General features: G+C 41.9%; 1 protein-coding gene across 1 annotated transcript in view; it reads left to right on the top strand.

Annotated features, from left to right (window-relative positions):
* The first annotated feature begins 592 nt into the window (after window positions 1–592).
* The window catches only part of KL (klotho), a 48,476-nt gene continuing 26,808 nt past the window's right edge, over window positions 593–22,260 (top strand). Inside the window, exon 1 of the mRNA XM_061374536.1 lies at window positions 593–1,424. Coding sequence (XP_061230520.1) covers window positions 702–1,424 — 723 coding nt within the window. The 5' untranslated portion in view covers window positions 593–701. The remainder of the gene's footprint in view (window positions 1,425–22,260) is intronic.

Here is a 22,260-nt window from a genome sequence, read left to right on the forward strand (position 1 = left end):
AAGGAAATTCTGGGAAAAGGAAAAATACTTTTAATTGAAAAAAATTAAAAGAACTTTCAATTTTTATCAATAAAAATGTCTTTTATCGCCACCTCTCCCCCCCCCCCCCCCCTTCTCTCGGATCTGCCGCTGGGGCCGCTGCCCGCCGGCCCCGGGCCTCCCCGACGGGACGGAAGCAAAGCGTAGCTGCTCCGAGGGAATGTCTCCGGCCATCGGGTCTATCCGTGGGCTCCTCAGAAAAGCCGTTTCTGAAAGGGCGCAGGGCAGCGGCGAGGGTCCCGCGGACGAGAGGGCACCGGAGCCACAGCGAGGTGAGGGCGCCCGGCGGAGTGGGCAGAGGTCTGCGGAGCTCGCCCCTGTCCCACCGGACGGCGATCTACACCCTAAAGGGCGTGTGTGTGTGTGTGTGTGTGTGTGTGTGTGTGTGTGTGACACAGGCGACCCCGAAAGGGAGACAGGGTCCACCTCTACCCCGAGGAGCCCCCGCCCCGCTGCCGCCCCCTCGTCGCCGCCCGCCCCGTCTCGCTCCCGGAGGTAGCTCTCCCAGGGGAAGCCGGTAGGGAAGGATGCAGACGGCAGCTCCGAGGTAATTATTAATGGCCATGCCCACCGGGGCGGGGGTGGGGGGGAGAGGCGAGGTGAGATAAAATGGGCGGGGGCCTGGGAGGAGGGAGCCGCCGTCGCGGAGCCCCGCCGGCAGCATGGTGCTCGCCGCGCCAGTTCTTCTGCTGCCGCTGCTGTTGCTGGGGCGGCCTCTGTTCGGGGCGCCGGGGCAGGGTGCGGGCACTTGGTCCCGCTTCGCCCGGCTGCCCTACCCGCAGGACCAGCTCTTCCTCCACGACACCTTCCCCGACGGCTTCCTCTGGGGGGCGGGCAGCGCCGCCTACCAGACAGAGGGCGGCTGGCGCCAGGGCGGTAAAGGCGCTTCGATCTGGGACACCTTCGCCCACCGCCCGTCCACGCCGGCGGGCGGCGACGTGGCCAGCGACAGCTACAACAACCTGTACCGCGACGCCGAGGGGCTGCGGCGCCTCGGGGTCTCGCACTACCGCTTCTCGCTGTCATGGGCCCGGCTGCTGCCCAATGGCACAGCGCCTGTCAACCCCGCCGGGCTGGCCCACTACGGCCGGCTGCTGGGCCACCTGCGGGACCTGGGCATCGAGCCCGTTGTCACCCTGTACCACTGGGACCTGCCGCAGGGTCTGCAGGACGCCTTTGGCGGCTGGGCCAGCCCTGTCCTGCCCCAGCTGTTCCGTGACTATGCCGAGCTCTGCTTCCGGCACTTCGGCGGGCAGGTGCGCTACTGGCTGACCATGGACAACCCCTACGTGGTGGCCTGGCATGGGTACGGCACTGGGCAGCTGCCACCCGGTGTGCGAGGAGGCCCGCGCCTCGGCTACCGGGCAGCCCACCACCTGCTACAGGTAAATGGTGAGCAGTGGGAAGGGGCCCTGGCAGCTCCTTAGCCTCTGGGTCGTGCCAAGGGGATGGGTATGGAGGCTGCTGGAGCAGAAACCAAACCGGCATGCCCGGCAGAGTGCGAGCAGCTGGATTATGGGGTAAAGGATAAAGAGAGGGTAGGCAGGAACTTTCTATCTGCAGTTATTTTGAGTTAGTGGAAACACGCTGAGTTAGAGTGCTCTCTGTATCCTGCAGAAATGCTCATTCCTTGAGAATGCTGTTCTGGGTGGGTAAGTGTATGCATTTGGCAGTGCCAGACAGCGTCAGCTTACTAAGGTTACTGTGCAAATGTTTAATATGACTGCGAAGAGAACTCATGTATTGACAAAAACTCATTGTGAGTTAATGGGGGTGGTAAAGGTGGCCGCAATGCCATCCTGAGACAGAGTATAGGGTTTTGAGTATGACCCCTTCAGGGGTAAAAAGACTGTTCCTGAGTTAGTCTAGTAAGGGGCATAAGTAATTTACTATATGTAATTTTAATGCAGTGTGTCTATATGTGGTGTAATGTTTGCTGTAAGCAAACATTTTGGATTCTCAGGGAGAATTAAGTAAAAGTGTGTACAAATCCTTCCAGTGACAGGAGAAAGGATTCAGCCTAACTGCAATGGTGTGGCCATTAAGGCATGCTTTGTTGTACCTTAATCCACATTTATGAACTCTGCTAATGTCCATCTGCTCAACATACACTTAACCATCACGAGTTACATCCTAATGAGTATCATACATTAGATGTGAACACCAGGAAAGCATCCAGCACATGCCTTACTCAACTTTGTGCCACTTTCCTGCGTTACTTTTGCACTGTTTATTGCTACAAATAAGAGAAAATATAAGTGGGAAATATGTGGGTAAAATTTCAGATCAAGTTGTCCTGAAACCTTTAAACTCTTCTTTTAGTATGGTGGGGTGTACCTGACTGTTTCACCCTTGAGTATATCCCACATGACTATGGTATCTGCCTAAGTCCCTCATAATTTCAAGCACCTGCTTGTTCTCATAAAAGCCCTATGGAGAAGGAAGATACTTTTCTATTTAACAAGTGAGAAACTGGGGCATAGACTTTGCCTAAACCATATAAAAAGTATAATTAAAGTCTACCAGTACTTGGTTTTAGTGAAAGAACCTCGTGTTTAGTTCTGTTCTAGTGACTGTCAGTCTGGGTTTTCACAATTACCAGACGTTTCTTTGTACACAAGAGTGTAAAGCAGCAAGGTATCATTTTTTCCACCTTTCATGAATGAGGAACTGAAACACAGATGCAGGTAAGACCCTAAGTGCCCACTGACTATTAGTGCCTTTTTCCTGGCATGTGCTCTTTTTAGAATATTGATCCGTTATACTATACTTCCTCCTCGTCTGCATATCAGATCCCAAAATTGCAGCGAAAATAAGGGTTGTGCCATTTATGCAGAAGAGCTCCCAGAACAGCTCCTCCAGATAGGAGTCTTCAGTACATGCAGAGAGAGCTGAATACTTCAGGACAGAGAAGTGAACAGGTTTAACACTGAAATCCTCCTTTTCCTTTACATCCCCATAGCTTATTGATACGGCACCTTTCAACTTGTGCAGGCAACAAAGTAGGATGCTATGTGTGGCTTTTTGACTACACAGCCTAATAATCTGTAGAGAAAGTGCATGTAATTGTGTAATGAAAGATTAAGCTATTCTGCATTTCCACGTGCAAATTAAATTCTTCTATGTAATCCTTGAGTAACTGACTTTGCAACTTGAATACTGTTCTTTAATATGTGTCTGTGGGTTGCATATAGTTTTGTGGGTGAGTTGGGTCAGTTGCTCTCAGGAGCACATTTGATTTGGATCGTAAGGCTGCACAATAGTCCCGCTTCGTCATATCACCTGGAGCATGTGTGCGGTGCCAGGCAGTGCTGCTGGGAGAGACAGTCCTCACAGCCCTGCCAGAAAAGATGTGCTTGTATTATCCCCACAAAAACTCCTCTTTCAGCTGCTTAACTTTTTGCTGCTTATCTCTGACATTACTCAAGAGGTCTGGTCCCAGGTTGCTTCCTAATCCTTTTTCCTTCTGTGTGGCATTCATTCCTCTCTCAATCTGTTTTGTTGTTTTTTTTTTGCTCAGGGAAATTAATTGAGCTTGCGGAACATGTTTGTTTTTTTAAAAGATATAGTGGGTTTTCATAAATGTTTGGTTCTTAGCAAATGAACAGACTAACTGTTAATACACATGGTTGCTGTTTTTTCCTTATTTATAATATGCAATTTTCAGCATCTTCTTTCTGCATTTATTCAAGTCAAAGACCATCATAAATGTAAAGCTTAATAGCTAGTGAAATCTGATGTCTACTGATTTATTGCAGGGACTCTTCATTAGGGACTGTAGTGATAAACAAGGGGTAATGGGTTAAAACTTAAACAGGGGAAGTTTAGATTGGATATAAGGAGGAAATTTATTTCCTGTTAGGGTGGTGAGGCACTGGAATGGGTTGCCTAAGGAGGTTGTGAATGTTCCATCCCTGGCAGTGTTCAAGGCCAGGTTGGACGAGGCCTTGGGTGATATGGTTTAGAGCAAGGTGTCCCTGCCCATGGCAGGGGGGTTGGAACTTGATGATCTTAAGGTCCTTTCCAACCCTAACTATTCTATGATTCTATGATTCTATTGTAGTGGATGTTAATTACATTAAAAGAGAAAATGATTTCCTTTAAGTTCTTTAAATTCAGCAGATATGAATGTGGATTTTGGGCTCTGTCTTTCTGAGCAAGTTATTTATTATCTGGATAAATAACCAAATAAAGGTTTAATTAAATTCAGGTTGTTCATTTCAGGCTGGCAAAAACAGGGCAATGAAGTTTGATCTGGATAATGATGTTTAAATTTAGCTTGAATGGATTTCATACTATTGTGCTGAATTTTTTAATTGCCTTTCATTTTTCTAAACTTCCACAAGTGAGTCCTAACAGATACTAAATGGGCAGAGTAAGAGACACTTCTTATAAAACAGAGCAAATAAAAATAGCATACAAAACCCTTGTAAGAAAAAACATGTTATGGATGCATCCTTGGTTTGTTATTGAAGCATGTTGATCAGTATTCAGTGAAAACTTTACCCTTTTATAGTATTTCCACTGACACTTGTCACTTTTAATATGCCTAAGTCCTTCAAACATGGGAAGAAATGGAAGAAGCTGTATGTGTTTATTCACAAAATAAATTGAATGGCTCAAGCATAGTTCATGAAGTTGGCATTCTCTTGGGACAACAGGCAGAAAATGTAATGCCAGCAATGTATCATGTATATGATGCATCTCTTTAGATAAGAGTTGAGAGGTCATTTTATTGTGTTCTAGTTTTTGCAAATGCATTTTTTCATTACTGGCTCTCGGTATGTTGTCTGAGTAGAACATACTTGGGTTTACTCGATATAAACAGCATTTGCAGAAACAGAAGAACACACAGTTTTCCTGAAGAAGTGAGTGGAATTGCTGCCTGGAAACCAGTCACGTAGCAACAGACTGATTTCTATTCCAAAACTCTTTCCAAAACAAAAGGTAAGTACTCTTTTCTTGACCTTCAGTGCTAAACCTAATAAAGTATCAGTAATTGCAGCATAGGAGAATGTTTTTTTCTCGGTGGGTATTGTTTCTTTCAAAATTCAGACAGCCTTCAAACTTTCACTCAGTGCAAATGAGTGACTTGGATTTTCCTGAAGGTAACACAGCTCATCCTGCTTGTGAAGACATGCACAAGTTTTAGAAAAAAGAAGGAATAATAATAAATAGTACTTGGGATTTTTTCCTATTCTTGCTTTCTTAAGACTTAATTCAAAGATGAACAAAGAAGAAATTTGTTCTGTTTCTGGATTTGAGTATCAGTTGGGTAGTATATATTTGCAAACAATTTATTGCAGTAGTGATTATTCTAATCAGTAATCATTTGAATCAGGTATCTTTCAAATGCCAGAGATGACGAAGTGGAGTCAAACCATAGAGCAAATTCAGATCTGATGCTTCAGCTTTCTGTGCCAGTAGCTATGAATGGTTATGCAATGTTTAGAAATTAAAAGCTGTAGTGTAACTTTCTCAAGCTTTAATTATCAAAAGAAAAAAATAAATGTGAGTTTCATTTAAAAATGGGGTAAACAGAGGAGTTTGGATTTCAAGGACGTTTATTTAAAGATAGAATGTGTAATCTTCCCCTTGCCAGTTGTACCTGATTGCACACACATTTGCAAAAGGAATATTGTTCTCAAATATTCTGCTGTAACAAAAAAGCTGTTTTGATCTTTACAGGCTGCTTTGATCTTTAATTATAAAAAAATTTTGACTACATGGAGAATAAGGTGTTCTCATGGAAAAGTAAGAGTGGACCTCCTTCATCTCAGAAAGTGTAGCTGGGTACATGAGTGTAAAGCTTAATACTCTTGATACTCTTCCATTTTGCATTAGTAAAACCTCATAAAGACATTCTTGGTTCTCCCCTTAAACGTCTTCCCTCAAGCAGAAGAAATCCTGTATTTGTTGCAGTTTTGGGGGATCTGAAGTGAAGTGTGTGGAAGGACTCAAGTTGCCGTGCATTCCTTCATATGACAGACTTTTCCAGTTTCTGTTTCATCTTGTTTCTATGGAAGATTTCCAGTACTTCAAGTAGTTGATAGGCATAATTCCTACCTGTACTTAAGGGTATTGTTTGGACCAGGAAAATGAAGTCTAACATCATTTTTTTCAGAGTGAAATTTATATTTTGGTTTAAGATAGTTCACCAGTTTTTGACTGAAAGCAAGGAGCTCTTAGAGCTTTCTGCATGATAGGTCAAGTTGAAACCTCTATTGCACAACTGTCAGCAGGTTGAAAGTGCAGAGACAGTTCTTTCTGTTGAGAGTGTTGTCTTAGGTGAGCAAGAAATACTTTGTGATGTAAGAGAAAGTTGCTTCACTCATCACATGCCCACCTTCTAAAAGGTCAAATTCTGATCTCTCTTGCCTTGGTAGAACTTAAATCAGAATAAGGCTCTGGCAGTTATCTTGGGCAATTATGTTGTGGTTTAACCCCAGGCAGCAGCTAAGCCCCACACAGCCACTTGTGGAATGGGGGAGAGAACTGAGAAAGTAAAATGAGAAAACTTGTGGGTTGGGATAAAGACAGTTTAATAGGTAAAGCAAAAGGCACACACAAGCAAAGCAAAACTAGGTATGCATTCACCCCTTCCCGTTGGTGGCAGGTGTTCAGCCATCTCCAGGACAGCAAGGCTCCATCCATCATATGTAGTGGTTACAAATGCTAACATCCAAATACCCCCTGCTTCCTTCTTCTTCCCTCCACTTTATATGCTGAGCATGATGACATACAGTTTGGGATATCCCTTTGGTCAGTTGGTGTTAGCTGTCCTGGCTCCTAATTTCTTGTGCACCTGCAAGCTACTCCCTGGTGGGGTGGTGTGAGGAGCAGAAAAGACCTTGGCTCTGTGTAAGCATTGCTCAGCAATAATGAAAACAGCCGTGCCTTAGGAACACTGTTTCCAGCACAAATCCAAAACACAGCCCTATACCAGCTCCTATGACAAAGTTTAACTGTATCCCAGCCAAAACCAGCATACCTTAGTTTTCTTCCTCACACCTAACTCTTTCTTTGAGTAAATTATCTCCTTCCCAGTCTACCCTGGGGAACAAAACATTTTTTTCTCTTATCTTTCAGACTTTCTTCAACTGGACAGAAGCTGTGAATATGTCTGTACAGCTGGTGTTATCATTGGCAAGCCATGACCTTTAGGGCAGTGAACAAAGAGTAGTGCAGGCTGTGGGCATTTGGAGATGTTTCATTTTAATTCTTTCTATGGTGACTATGATGTGTATCCTTCTTACAGGGGGAGAAAAGGAAGGAACAGACACATGCATGTAGATGCTGTGTAGTTTGCTTAGCTCCTGTTTGCAGAATCTTGTGGGTTTCAGCAGCTGGCAGAGTTTGAGGGCTGTTTGCTAATCCTTGCAGCTGAGTGTGTGATTGTGTGTTTGGTTGTTGCTGATGAACAGTTAAACTGGCGAAGCTGATCGGAACGTTTCAGCCTGATTGTGACAAAGTTGTTAAAAAGCCAAGAAGCCGCCAATCAGAGGAGCCTGCTTGCACAGACCTGAAGGTGCCAGAAATGTACATGAGGACATTTTCTTCTTTCTCTCCATGGTGGTAAAAATAAAGGAGAGGAAATGATGAAGAAATGCTTCTGAAGAAGCAGGGGAGGTGACCTCTGTATACCATGATGACAGGTTGTAGAAATTATAGGATGTGTGTTACCCATTTTAAGTACTAAATAAAAGCTACTTATGCTTGAATACTTGCCTGTCAAAGAATATAGAAGAGTGTCAGAGGTAAAACTGTGAATGCTGATTTTAGTTTAAATCATAAGAATGGAACAGAAAATCAGGTTGGGGATGACATCTCAGGATGTTCAGGGAATTACTAGAATGAAGACTGGACAGATCTCTGAGGGAGAAGGTGACCCGTGGAATGTGAGTATGAATAAAGCGTGAAAGAAGAGACTGGCTTCTGAATTATTTCACCTGAGGGAAAATATGCCATTAGAAAGAGAAGGTGAGTTTTCCAGAAGGAAAAGTAATTAACTAAGCACAAGAGGAGAAAGAGATATTGGCCACAGCAAGGGACTGGAGCCTTTGGTAAAATGGGGTGAGTAGGAGACAAGTGATACCAAGGAAGAGAAGGAGTTAGATTCACAATGATGCTGTCTAAATACTGGATATAAATATCAATGACAGGAAGAAGGTTTACAGGACATATGCACATACACACAAAAGGATAAAAGATCAATATCAGTACAGTTAGATGGACTCTTAGAAGTCATGGATGGCCCTTGGAGGAAGAGCTTCTGGAATGGCTTTTCAGTGGTAAAAATCTTTTAAGACAGCTGGAGCAGCTTGAGAAAAGAGACTCTTCATGCATTTGGTGGCAGTGGAGGTGACAGTACTTGTAAATGTGTTTTCTTCCTCTGAAAATTCATAATAGAATGCTATATAGCAGGATTTAAACTTTGAGAATGATGTTCAATGGAAAAAATACAATCTATGTTAACAGTAAACAGCTTGTTTAGGATATCAGTGATAGCAACTTCTAGCTTGCTGTGGCAGCTCCAACTCTACTCTGGCTGCACAAAACACTCATAAGAAGCCTGGCCTGTTAAGCTTGTGATATGCCTCCCTGGAGATTTGTCAGGGAGGCTCTTTTTAGATGTACACTCGAATAAGACAAAGCAATTTAAGAATCTCTGGATTTGGCCACATGGAAGCACATTTGTGTTGCTTCGTTTTTATGTATGTTTAGGCTGAGAGAAGATAGGATTCTGTGATACAGAGAACTGCCGAAGTTTTATGTTTAGCTTTGTTTTGATTCTGGGGAAAAAAATAATTATATTCTAAATTCTTCCAGATACAGAAATCTTTCTAGATGCAGTTTACAACAGCTGGTGTGGGAACGAAGGGACTGGGACCATGGGTAGTTCCAGTGCCATGAGGCAGCAGGGCTCTGTGACTTACACATGATAGGAAGCCCAGGGGTTTTTGAATGTCTCCAGCCTGGCAGTCTGGAAGTGCTGTGAGACACCCTGCAATGTGCTCTTCAGCAAGGGGTTGAGCTCATGGGGAGCCGCACACATTTCCAGTGGACTGGCACTTTGGTCTGCACATGATCATTTTGTTACTTGCACTTCGGGTCTCATGTTAACAGCTGAGCTTTGATTTCTGGTTTAGTCAGGCTAGGACACTTCTGAAGGCAGCTGAACGGTTTGAAATTGACCAGGGGACTATGGAAATGCCTTGTTATTTTGTGAGTCCAAAAGTCAACCCAGGAATCCTTTTGCTGGTTAATAAGGCTAGAAAATGTTGGAACCACTGGGATTATATTTTGCAGGCTATTTGCTTTACAGTTGGGAAGATAGTAGCAGCTGTTTGTTTTGATCCTGCTTCTAGAAAAGACATCAAATGGCCAGGCATGGAGGGGGACAGACTTGTAGCTGGTCACACACGTTCTGGAAAGAGTTCACTGTGATTTTCCAATGCCTTTCCTCAGTCAGCTTTTTTCATGTTCTTTTGGATATGTAGTGGTTCCTCTGGAACAGTTGTTTTTCAGAGCTGAGGGCAAAGTTTACTCAATTTGTTTATTTAACTATCAGCATTTTAAAAAATAATCTCATTTCTGCTGCAGGCATGGAACTGTTGAACATAGTTGTTGATTAATTATTCTAATGGTGGTTCCTTAACTCAGATATATATGGAAATGGTAGAATTATAGAGCATTTCTTTTCTTTTGGGGAAAGTAATTTGGGAACATATTACGTGGTCAGGCCGACTGAGTATTTTTTGGTTTGTATTTTGTAAGTAATAAAGTTTTGCTTTAAAATCAATTCCATAATTCTGACCTTGAGTTTGAAATGAAAGTTAGGCTAGCTCCTGACTGTACAGTGGTGACATGCTTTTTGTAATATGCTTATTTCATTCTTCATTTATTTTCTTGTCATTGTACAGTGTTAACTTGTGTACAAGCAGTGTTCGCAGAGAGGAGGGCCACCGCAACAGAGTGGTCAGCTATGTATGCCATCAGGAGGCAAAATCCAGGCCAGAAAGAGTCATTATAAACCATGGGGTAATAGGAAAGAGGAGTATTAGGAAAACGGACAATGCATGAGGAAACGGTGAGATATGGGAGTGACAGTGAGTGAGTAGGAATGCAGGAGCTGGGTTTATGAGGCAATACTGCAGTCTTGTTTTGCATATATATAGCACTGAAAATTAAACATGATGTGTGTAGTGGTTTAATCCCAGCCAGCAACTAAGTACCATGCAGCTGCTCATTCACACCCTTCCTGCCCCTCTGGCTGGATGGGGAAGAGAATCAGAAGCTGGTAAAACCCACAGGCTGAGAAATGAACAGTTTAATAATTGAAATGTAATCATAATAATATAAAAGTTATTAATAATAACAACAACAACAACCACCCACTGACTAATGCCCAGGCCTGAGCAGTGATTGGCTTCTCCTGGCCAACTCCCCCCAGTTTCTATACCATGTGCTGTGGTATGGAATACCCCTTTGGTTAGGTTGGGTCAGGTGTCCTGTTTCTGCTCCCTCCTGGCTTCTTGTGCCCCTTGTCACTGGCAGAGCATAAAAGACAGAAAAGTCCTTGATCAGGATAAGACTAAAGCCATAACACAGCACTGTACCACCTAGTAGGAAGAAAATTAACTCTATCCCAGCTGAAACCAGAAACATGTGAAACAAGATGGCCTGAAGTCCCCCAAAGTTGACATGAGTTGTCCTCTGGTTCATTTTTATTTATAGATGTTTATTTGTTAATTAAGGAAGCTGACTGATGATCCAATCAAATCACAAACCATGCTTCACAATGACAGAGCCCAATTCAAAGAGTCTGTCTTGTCTTACGGTGTCCAGTTGCTGTCCCCACATTGCCACCAGCACTGGGAGTAGGGGACATAGCAGCCTGCAAAAGAAAGGAGGCATGCTACATTAAATCTGGGTTTTTCAAAGGAGCTTAAGGAAAATAAGTGAGGACTGATTTTTCCTTAAGCTTTTTTGAGAATCCTGCCACTTTCAAGCAGTTAAGTAAATTAGCAAGTTGAACAGATGTATACCTCTTGAAGAAAATGTGCATTCCCATATTCAAGTAGCACCTCTTTGGTGTGAAGTGTAAGGCCTTGGAAATGCATGAAGAAGCTCTTGAATTCTGTTTATCATCCTGCTTCCCTTCCCAGCCATGAACATGCCTCTCGTTTTGAATGAGAAGAGAATATTGGGGTATATCACGCAGGGCAAGAAAAAAAGCTGCAAGAATATGATTCAGGTGCAGTTTTGCATCTTAATAGTATGCTTGGTAGTATTAAAAAATACCTCTTTTTCTTCTTCATAGTTAGCTGTGATTACTACCCTCCTGTCATGTGAGCTAGCTTTTTTTCATATTCCAAATACCTCCTGTTTTCACAAAATAATATCATGTAATTAGAGCAAGTCATCAAGATCTAAAAACCTGTGAAGCTGGAATTTGCTGCTTCGTTGAAATTAAAATATTTGAGAGACTTCAGTTTTCCCCAAAGAACTGAGAATTAGGGAAAATAACACATCTGTCATTTTATTTTTACTTTGCCGTGGAAATTCTTGGTTTTCCATTTTGATGTGGTATTGAAAAATTTAATTTTGATACAGTGAGTCAGTCATTTCACACACTGCCTTCTGTATTCTTTCACTGGATGAGTGCCCAATGCTTCAAATTGGGTCAGTTTACCCTTGTGAAGTTGCTATATATCCTGCTGCAACATGACTTGACTTCTTGAAGCTGCGGATTGATGCCTTTTATTCTTTGATGAAAGAAATAAAACAGTCTTAGAGTTGTAAGGACAGAATTACTGCACCATAGCGGTTACTCTGTGTCTCGTATTTTTAGCTGGGCTGCTTGTTCCACTTTTGTGTGAAAGTGTAATTATTCAGTCATTTACACGCTTCTCTTTCCTGTTTCTGGTAAAAAGGAAAGTGCTACTTGAAGGAGGCAGATGCTTAAAAGGGAGGGAAATTCTAATAAAAGCAGCATCAAATTGTCACAGTCATTCTGAGTCTGGATGTTAGAACCAACAAACTGTAGTACAGGGCAGCTCAGAAATAGCCTTTTCCCATAGCTCAGCTTAGGGTAATGAAGTAGAGAACACTTCAAAATTGGTTGGCGTTGAAATGGTTATAGAAATGGCATTGTAGTGCTAAGCCATGAAAGGTGAGAACCTTCAGCTACACAGTCAAATCCCACTTCACACAAGCTGAACTCTTCTGGAGAGGAATGTTTTCTTTATAAGTGGTAATTTGGAATAGGTTTGTAGAAACCACAGGGAGGAGAGTAGGTATGAATGAGATACTGATGCTAGCCTGTGGGATCTGGTTTTCGGGGATCTGCTGTCGTGGTCAGAAAGGAATTTATATTGCCAAGGAACAGTGGTGGTTCTTCTTGCGCCTCTTTTTCCCCTCTCTTGGTGCCATGGAAGGTGGCCAGGTTCCCAGGATCATTAGGGCATTTTGCCTAAATTATCTGTCTTCTATTTTAAGGGTTTAGAACAGTGATGCATCTTTGCTCTTTCCTGTATCGTTCCTGTGTTTTGCTGTGCTGTTGGAGGATTTTTTCTTGTGTTAAAGGTCTTGAGATTTGTTTGGCTCATAATGCCACAAACATGGAAATGAGGGTGCATATAGTAGATATTATTGTGTAGTGTTTGTGGCTAAAAGCTTGATATACTATTGCAGACAACTAAAATTGGTGATTAACATACATCCTTTATGGTTTTTCTGAGAGACCGTTCATTCTGTGGGAGTGCTTCTGGGGAATAATTTTTAGGAATGAAGTGAGCATGGAAGAGTGAACTACTAAGAGAGAGAGGTAATTGGAAAGGGTCAAACGTACATTAGAACAGCATGTTTCCAGTGTGGGAAAGGAGGGACTAGAAACAGACTTGTGGGGCACTAGCATTTCGTACACCCAAGACCACGTAGGCATGCCTGATTGGGCTGTTTAGGCATCCAGAGGAAAGAATAACAGTGGGAGGTATACAGAGACAAGGGAGTCAATTGGCATGTGAAATCCATAGGTAATTTAACCAAAACAAACATTGACATTGGGCATAAGATTGAAACAGTAGCAATGACAACTGCCCAAAAAGCTGCCAGGCAGACTCAGCTCTTCTGTTACACCACTGATTGTGTAATAAAGCAATTACAGGTTTGTTAGCAGTTGGTGCAAGTGGCTGAAAATTTTTTCTCTGAAGCACCTTATTCTGGAACTGCTCCAGTGATAATGAGATGGGTTGGACAACCTGACCCATTGCAGTGATTATTATAGTCTACTGTTATTCTTCTACAGGTGTAAGGAAATACTACTTTCTCAGCCCCCTACATTAATTATTGACCCCACCACTGAATAATTCACTGTTGTTTTGCGCAGTAACTATGCACAGGTTTGGGAAGCACCATCCCAGGGCCTCAGTTTTATGTCTCAAAGCCTTTAAAGGCTAGAGTACTTTCAGAAGACAGATAGACATGTAGATTATTGGAACTGTAGCATATTGTGGTAGTTTGGATACAGGTAAATACCTTTTCTAGCTGAAAAAGTTGTCTTAATTCTTTTTTTTTTGCTAATTGTGAAATGGATGGATTAACTGAAGAGTAACCTCTGAGATATGCAAGTAATTTTATTTATTAGCTTGTGTCCTCAAGGAGGACATGGAAGGAAAACCTGTACCCCTAATCAAGGGTGGATACAGCCAGTACACAAATGGTCTGTTGCAGTGTCAGTTGGCCACCAGTTCTTGAGCTCCACTTCATGATGCTAAAAGGAGTGCTGGATGGGGATTAGAGCTTTCAGAGTCCCCACATTTGTGTATAGTATGAAAATAATTTGTTTGTATTGGAACTGGGTACAACTGAGATAGTCCTCAACCTGCAGGTTCTATCAGTAGAAAATTACATTTATCCAACAGCTGAAAAGATAATGTTAAACCTGGGGTTCATGTACACCCTGAGTTACGGCTGTTAGTAGCAGGGCATTTTGCTAGTTTAAGTGAGGTTGTAGCATGGAAAATTACTCCTGCTTCACAGTTTAGCAGCATCATTGCACTGTCTTCCAGGCAGTGTTTGCATTAACTCTGAGACACAGTTTGGCATCTGTTTGGCCTCTCAATAGTTTGCTGTTCAATAACCATTATGAAATGTGGTTTAGTGTAAAGCTATTTCTCCTCAAGTGGTTTGGCAGCTTTCCCAGTGATCCCAGAGGGATGATCAGCTAGGACTTGTTCCCCAGCTCTGAGCCAGCTGTCCCCTGGGCTGACCAGGGTGTAGCTGTGTGTACTTTGGCTCTGCACAACAACTAGTGAGTGAAGACATGGACTATCCTTGGCTGCCTGCAGGCCTTTGGTGTAGGGCCACATAATTTGAAGTGAGGGGCAAACAGCTCAAGTGTCATACAACAGTGCTGTATCAGGGCTGATGAGAGCAATCATGCTTGAGCTCATTTTAGACATGTTCAACAGAGACATCTGCCTTTGAGCTCGCCATCCTATGGTCCTTTTGCAGGTAATGGAGAGAAGTGAGTATAGTGTTCCTTATCCTGTGAAAAAAAATGACAAGAACCAAACCAAACCAATTTTGTCCCATTTTCTGTTTTGTCCAGAGACAAAACCTGTGGTGAGAAACTCGAACACGCTCAGACTTTTTGTAGACAGACTATGAGGGTAGGGAGAGGTGGGGTAGATATCAGAGGAGGGGGTACTGAAGGGCTAGTTCAAACATTGCGTTGAGGTACTTTGTGTTCCTGTGACTTCTCAGATGGTGGGCATACACTCTGGTTCACATGCAAATTTTGCCTGAGTCTCATCTATTTCAGGCATGGTATCTTCTGCATATCGATGGGGAGGGGAAATCCTGTACATCCTGCTCTCCTCTGGTTTTCCTGAGCACTGGGCTGCGGCTCCTGACACAGGGAAGCAGTTCGCCCTGCAGGAAGGGTCAGTAGCACCTGCTTAGCCCTGTAAAGCTGGAGCAAGCAAATAGCCATGGTGGCCATGTAAGATTTCATGGGCATTGAGTAGCCACATCTTCTGGCTCTTTTGCCCTCCCTTTTGCCAGTCAGCTACCTTTCATGCCTTTTCCAAAACATAAAGAGAGCCGTCTTCGGAAAATGTAATTTAAAACATCAAAAGAGTTTAAAACTTTAAAATTAATGCATTCTTTGCCTCCCTACTTGGAAGTGATATGTAAATGCAAGCCATATGCTAGTTGCCACAGTCTTCCTCTGTCTGGAAACAAAAGTTGTCTTTTTCCTATCAGGCCTCACTATTTTCTCCGAGGCATTTATCAACCCTCATTTCAATTTAAATAATACATTAGGTACTTACTGACTACAATAAGCAGAAAATTTAAAATGTGCATTGTCTTAAAAATAAAAAACCTCATTATTTTAAAACAAAACACAAGATACCCTTCAATCACCTGAGGGAAAGCAGCTGAAGGAAAAACATACTGCCCTCAGGTTGTGGGGAAGAAGGTAGGATTAAAAAGGATATACTTGCAAACCCAATTAATGCTTTTTATCTGATCTATCAAGAAAAGCGATCATGTAGAGCACTGGGATTCATTGAGCACTGAGACAGGAAAGCTTAATGAGGATGGGGGTTAGTGCAATGGACACAAAACCCCAAGAATTTACAGTATCAAAGTCAATCCAGACCCATCTGATAGCTTTCTGTGATAACTGATTATCTTGATAAACAATCAATCTGTATTTTCAGTAGGACGCTTGAAATGGTGGCACATGGAGAATGACCCTTTCAGTACAGGAGGAAGGGAATTTTCAGCAGTAGATAGGAAATTACTAAAGCAAATACGACAAAAAGTTGCACTGAAACTAGAAGCATCAGGCCCAAGGGCAGCTCCTAGCTGAACTTTTTAATGTATTTCAGCTCCCATGCTTTGGCACAGACTAGGACTGCAATAATTAGAGCATGAACTAAACTTGGCGAAAGAGTGCCAGTGCAAAGGATAATCAGGGTAATAAACAGATGAACAGAAAGACTCAAAATTTTTTTCCATAAAATGAGAACTTGCTGATCACAGCATGACCATCAGATGCCAATATAATCCAGCTGTGACAAAGACACCTTTGTTTCGAGTTTGTATCAGGTGATGTTTCCAGCAGAGATGAGGAATTACCTTACTAGAACATGGCTTATTCGGCAAGAACACTGTGAGAGGGTATACTTGCTGTCTATAAATAGATCAATGGTAGAAGCAGGTGGGGGAAATAATTAAGTCCAGGGAAAGTTTTGATACAAGAACTTCAGACTGAACAGGAATAAATTTAACCTGCAACTCAGAGAAAAAATGGAAACCATTTGCAAACTGTGGTTCAGTAGTAGTTTTGCAAAGAGAATAGTATGAACAAAATACCTAGCCAATATTAAAGTGAATCTGGATCAGGTTATAAATAGGATTGTGTCATATATATGCCCGTTGAACATGATACCCTTGAGGCTCTTCTTAATTTTTCAATCCAGTTTTCCTAATCCTTGGCACAGAGAAGACACAAGATCATAAAGATGGTAATGACTTTTTTTTCAGTAAGGTATTGTTTGTGTTTCTGTGGAAATTCTCTGAAGTCAGAGTTCTTCTTGTGCAGTAATATGACTCATCACCATCTTCTGCAATATTTTATCATATAACATTTCCAGTGTTTTCCTCAGAACATTTCATACTTTAATGTGAAATCCTTTGCTGGGTCCACAATGAAAATATAGCAGTTGATTAGTTATCATTATGCAGGAATTTAGGGAGATGTACAATTAGCAGGACTAACTCCTGGACTATGGTAGATCAGGCTTGTGGAAGACCTCTACTTTCAATGCCATCTTTCTCCCACAGCACAGATTAATCCCCGAAAGGGCAGATTACAGAGGCAGCACTCTGAGAGTAGCAACAGACTTCTCTTGCTTTATCTGTTAAGTAGATTTAATCAAACTGTGCTATATCCTTTAAATTGGAAAGGACCCATTAAAGGGTGTGATTCTTCTCAGTTTACCTCAGATATTTGCATTGTACCTGCTTACATCTGAACTAATTAGATTATACTCCCCATGTGCTCAGCGGAGAGACTTTTAAGGTGCCGTTAATTCTGACCAATTTTGCCCATCTACATTAGGCTAAGACAAATTGCAGTCTAGAATTTCCCATTTCTTGCCATGAAGTATAGGAGAATCCCGGAGGAAACAGTTCAGTCCTCTTTACACAGCAGTTCATTAACTTTGCTGTAGCAGGTTCTAGAAGTAGATAGTACCAGCAGACTCAAAAAGGGAGTAGGCAAACATGTGAACAGTGGGTCCATGAGCAGATGCTAAACGAAATAGGCAGGAATGCACCCCCTAGCAGCCTCAGCAGAACAGTGTGGATGTCCAGGAAGCAGGAGGCTGAATCTCAGAAAGCCACTGGACTTACTTGGTCTTTTGAAATAGCACCTTGTCCTGTTGTTGCTGTCAGTGATGCTACTGGGCTGGATGGATGGTTGACTGGACTGAGCAGGGCATCCCTTTCAGAATTGTAGAGTCATAGAATGGTGAGGGTTGGAAAGGACCTTAAGATCATCAAGTTCCAACCCCCCTGACATGGGCAGGGACGCCTCAGACTAGACCATGTAACCCAAAGCCCTGTTCAACGTGGCCTTGAGCACTGCCAGGGACGGAGCATTCACAACTTCCTTGGGCAACCCATTCCAGTGCCTCACCACCCTAACAATAAAGTTCTTCCTTATATCCAATCTAAACTTCCCCTGTTTTAAGTTTGAACCTGTTACCCCTTGTCCTGTTACTACAGTCCCTAGTGAAGAGTCCCTCCCCAGCATCCCCATAGGCCCCCTTCACATACTGGAAGGCTGCTATGAGGTCTCCACACAGCCTTCTCCAGGCTGAACAGCCCCGACTTTCTAAGCCTATCTTCATACAGGAGGTGCTCCAGTCCCCGATCATCCTCGTGGCCCTCCTCTGGACTTGTTCCAACAGTTCCATGCCCTTTTTATGTTGAAGACACCAGAACTGCACACAGTACTCCAAGTGAGGTCTCACGAGAGCAGAGTAGAGGGGCAGGATCACCTCCTTTGACCTGCTGGTCACACTCCTTTTGATGCAGCCCAGGATATGGTTGGTTTTTGGGCTGTGAGCGCACACTGAAGCCGGCTCATGTTCAGCTTCTTGTTAGCCAGATGTCCTTATATTCTGTCTTTATATTCAGATGTCCTTATATTCTGGACCCTGTATCACCAAATGTGGTTAGTGCCTCTTTTGCTAATAAACATCGATGGTATCTAATATACTTAAGTATAAACCATATCCTAATTGAATTATTTTATGTTTCAGACAATGTTCATAAAAGCCCTAGTTTTTCTTCAGTATTTCTTTCCAACATCTCTACTTTCTTGCATTTCACGAGTAAGAGGGAAGCCGGTTTTGATTGCTGTAGATGGAGCCTTATTTTTTTGCAAGTGCTCACTTCTACAGAGATTTCTTCACAGTAAGGCAGAATTTGCGTATATGTCTCATGCAGAGTATCTTAGCTTTCTATAAGAGCATTCAAGTATAAGATTGCTTCCAGTGAAAAAGTTCAGTTAATGTGATGTAAATCTCTTCAACTTTCTTCTCTCCTGCCTTTCTCCCTCGCTTCCTGCCCTCTTCCCCTTTTCTCAGGAAAATGCCTGTCTCTTTAAGCCCTTCACACCCTGTTTCAGGCTCACAATTTGCTTTAAATTGATGTTTGGGCAACTAGCTCATGACTGAACTGCCAGATGCTCTGCTTCCTGATTGAACCCCAGTTCATGTAGATGGTGTAATCTGTGAATTTTGTAGTATCTAAAGTGCCATTCTGATTTAATGTACCCTGTCTGAAATCAATTTTTCAGTATCCTTTGTGCTACATACTTGCTGAAGGTTTTGATAAAAAATACAAAGCTTTTCATGCTTTTGTAGTGTTAGGCTGTTTGAGCATGCATCTACAATAACATTACAGTACAAATCAGGAGTGTGTATGCAATGTGACTCTCCTAATTGCCTCCATTTGCTATACTGTGGTCTGTAGACTGAAGTGGTTTTGGAGTACCCAGCTGGATTGGTTTTGGATGAAGGTAATCTGGAAACTGCTCTGCAGGAGCACACCCAGTATAATCCAGCTGCTAAACAGCTTCAGGTCCATGGGTTATTGTAGATATTTTGTCTTCAGCTCTACTGTTTGCTAAAGTAGATGTAGGTACTGTGGCTGAAAATTAAGTGGCTACATATTTATAATATATTAGGCACAGGGGTACACTTAACCTTCTTTTCCATCTGACAAGGCCAGACTATCTGCCTGCTCACGTGAGCTTGTGCTGCTCTGAAAATCAAAGACAATAGTTAAAAAAAAATCAATCACTGGATTTATTGCCCTTTCTGTCCTCCTGCTTCTAAGCCTGAGATGTCTCAGATCAGTCCATTGTGTGGGAGCGGGGCTGTAACGAACACTAAGCTAGTTTACAAAGTGGCTCTGAGGGCATTCTGACACAGGTGTCCCTGGAAATCTGTTGGAAGTTCTTGCTATACCTGTATAGCTCTTTGATAAATTACTTAGAAATGAAGCATCTCTCCGAACTCTTTACTTGGACCTGCCCTCCTTTAAAACAGACAATGTTTAAATGGTAGGCATCTGTCTCACTTTTAAATAGCAACCTAATTGCGGTTATTGTATGTGGCCTCCTGACAAATGCTAACACACCTACCCCGATGTTAACTGTAAAGCAGGGCAGCATTACTTTCTTGCATATATATAGCTGGATATAAGAGGATGAAATGATGCTGTTACAGGAAATATGTGAACTTGCATTCTGTTGTCCTAGTACATTTTGGTCTTCAAACTGGGATTTACTCCAGAATAAGTTTTCTTTAAATTATTGAAAACATCATAATACTTTGATATTGGATATTTACATATTACAGTGTGCTGGCAGAAATTCCAAATAAATGGTTATACAGAAACAAATGGCAATCCCAGGCATATTGCTTAAAAAGTATTTCTGAAGCTGTGAGTTAGCTGCTTTGTTGAGGCTTTAATTTGTCCTTATGTTTCTGTAGCTATATTTAAAATGGCCAAGGGAAAAACATAGATTTTAGCTATATCTGGAATCAGTAGGAGAATGAAAAGGGATGTATGGGCATTTCATTTTTTATATTCATAGTCCAGTGATGACTCTCACTCATGTATACAAATGTCTTGAAGTCACTGGCTTTATATTTTGTTCTAGAGCCATCTGAAGTTCAGTAATGCACTTTGAAATAGTAGACAGAAGCTAAGTTCTGTTTCCCCTTGTGCCAGTTCCTTCAATTTGGGCAGTATTTTTCTAAAGACTTCACTCTGCAGCAGTGTAAAGAAAACTCAGTATCAAACTTACTGTCTTTTCTTCAAGAGACAACTGTTTTGTCACCAAAAGAGAATACAAGCAGAGAACTGGCAGGGAGCTGGTTAGGGAAACCTGAGACATGCAAAGTTGTTATTTAAAAAAATCACATGCTAGTCCTCCAGAAGTGCTCATTACACTCCCAGAGTAAAGTCTAAACCTACCTTGCTGAGTAGGTTTAATACTTGTCCAATTGACACGGTATTTATGAATACCTCAGTCTGTTAATATGATGTGAATTCTGGTCAGAAGGTATCTGGTGCTGTGGCTATGAGAGCACAGAAGCTGAAGCAAGGATTGCTGAAAGAAGAGTAGTTGATTAGTGTCTGCAAGTGCATGTATTAACCAACACATCCCCTTTTCTGTGTGACTTAGACTAAATAATTACCCTGACAACACTCTTCCTTTTGCTGTTTTATGGTTCCTTTTTAGATTTTCTTCTTTTTTTCTCTAAGAATTGGATAAAAGCTGCTTTAGATCTTTTACTGTGATTACTTTTCTTGATTACTGTGGCTCAGATTGCAGTACATTGATGTAGTAATCCCCCCTGTTCTATATGGCATTGTATAAAAATACAAGATATACTTTCAAAAATGAAACAACTGTAGCTGTTATTTTTATTCAACTTTACTAGCATTTAGCTTCCTAGCAATTGCATTAAAACATTTATTCAGTATTATGTCAGCCAAACTAGTTGGATTTCTTGTATACAAGGAGGTGAAACCCAGCTTAATTTCTACAGATAATCAACAATATGAAGATTGTGTTTGTAACATAAGAATGTTATATTTAATTTTAAAAGCTTTTTGTTTGTTGCAGTTTTCTGTTCTACAAGATTCCAACTTTTATCTCAAATGGCACTTTTTACTGTGTTTGCAAACTACAAGAATAAAGCAGGAAGACTTTTATTTGTACACTTCTGAGTTAAGACTCATCTCTGTAGCAGAGCAATTTTATATTTCCCATTAAACATGCATTTAGAAGCAGACATAAAGGGACTTATTCATACCTCAAAAGTGTATTTTCATGGTTTCAGCAGACTTTAGATGAGGTTCTAAATGTATTTTCCAAATCAGAGGAGATACAAATTGAATCCAGTTTAATCTGTGACTGCAGTACAGCCAAAAGCTTGTAGAAAAGACTGGATAAATACACATAAATCATCTTTGCCCCTGTAGAAAGGCAAAGATTCAAAAATTTTTTCCACCATAAAATTGGATGCCCCTTTTTTCTCTTCTTCTTTAGGCTGAAGTCATCACTCTGTTATTTGAGTCTTTAAAAACGTGGTACCCTGAGGGTTTCTCTTCCCCCCGTGACTCTTGCTTCCCCCATCTTTGGGTGCACTGGAATTTCTCTCTTCTCCTCTGGGTTCTGACTTGACCAGAGTACTTTGTCTTCTTGGTGGCTCCTGAGGAATGTGATAATTCCTCAAAATAATTGTCTGATGACAGTCTGCCTCCTTCAGTGACTGTCTTCCCCCTAATGAGATGTGCCTTTGCTAAGTAACTGGTTTTAATTCCTCCTACAGCTTTTTTCATAGCCTAACATCATGAAAGCAATAACATTAAGGAAGAATTATGGCTAGTAATAACTACTGTATTAATTAAAACTTGTTAGACTTACGGTTCCCTTTTGCTGTTGCAAAGTTGTCTGGTGCCTCAGACAACTGAGGCATCAAGACCACTAAGTTATGAATTACTCAGTTCTACTTGTTTTGTCCATCTTGGCTGCTGAGTCAAGATAAAGTTCATATGCATCCTGTAGTTTGGTATTACTGCAGTAGCAATACTGTATTTCCTGGGCTATAATCCTGT

Source organism: Neopsephotus bourkii, unplaced genomic scaffold, assembly GCF_033783945.1.
Source record: "Neopsephotus bourkii isolate Nb327-2 ecotype Australia unplaced genomic scaffold, CSIRO-AGI_Nbou_v1 NB_1638, whole genome shotgun sequence".
NCBI classification, from domain to species: domain Eukaryota; kingdom Metazoa; phylum Chordata; class Aves; order Psittaciformes; family Psittacidae; genus Neopsephotus; species Neopsephotus bourkii.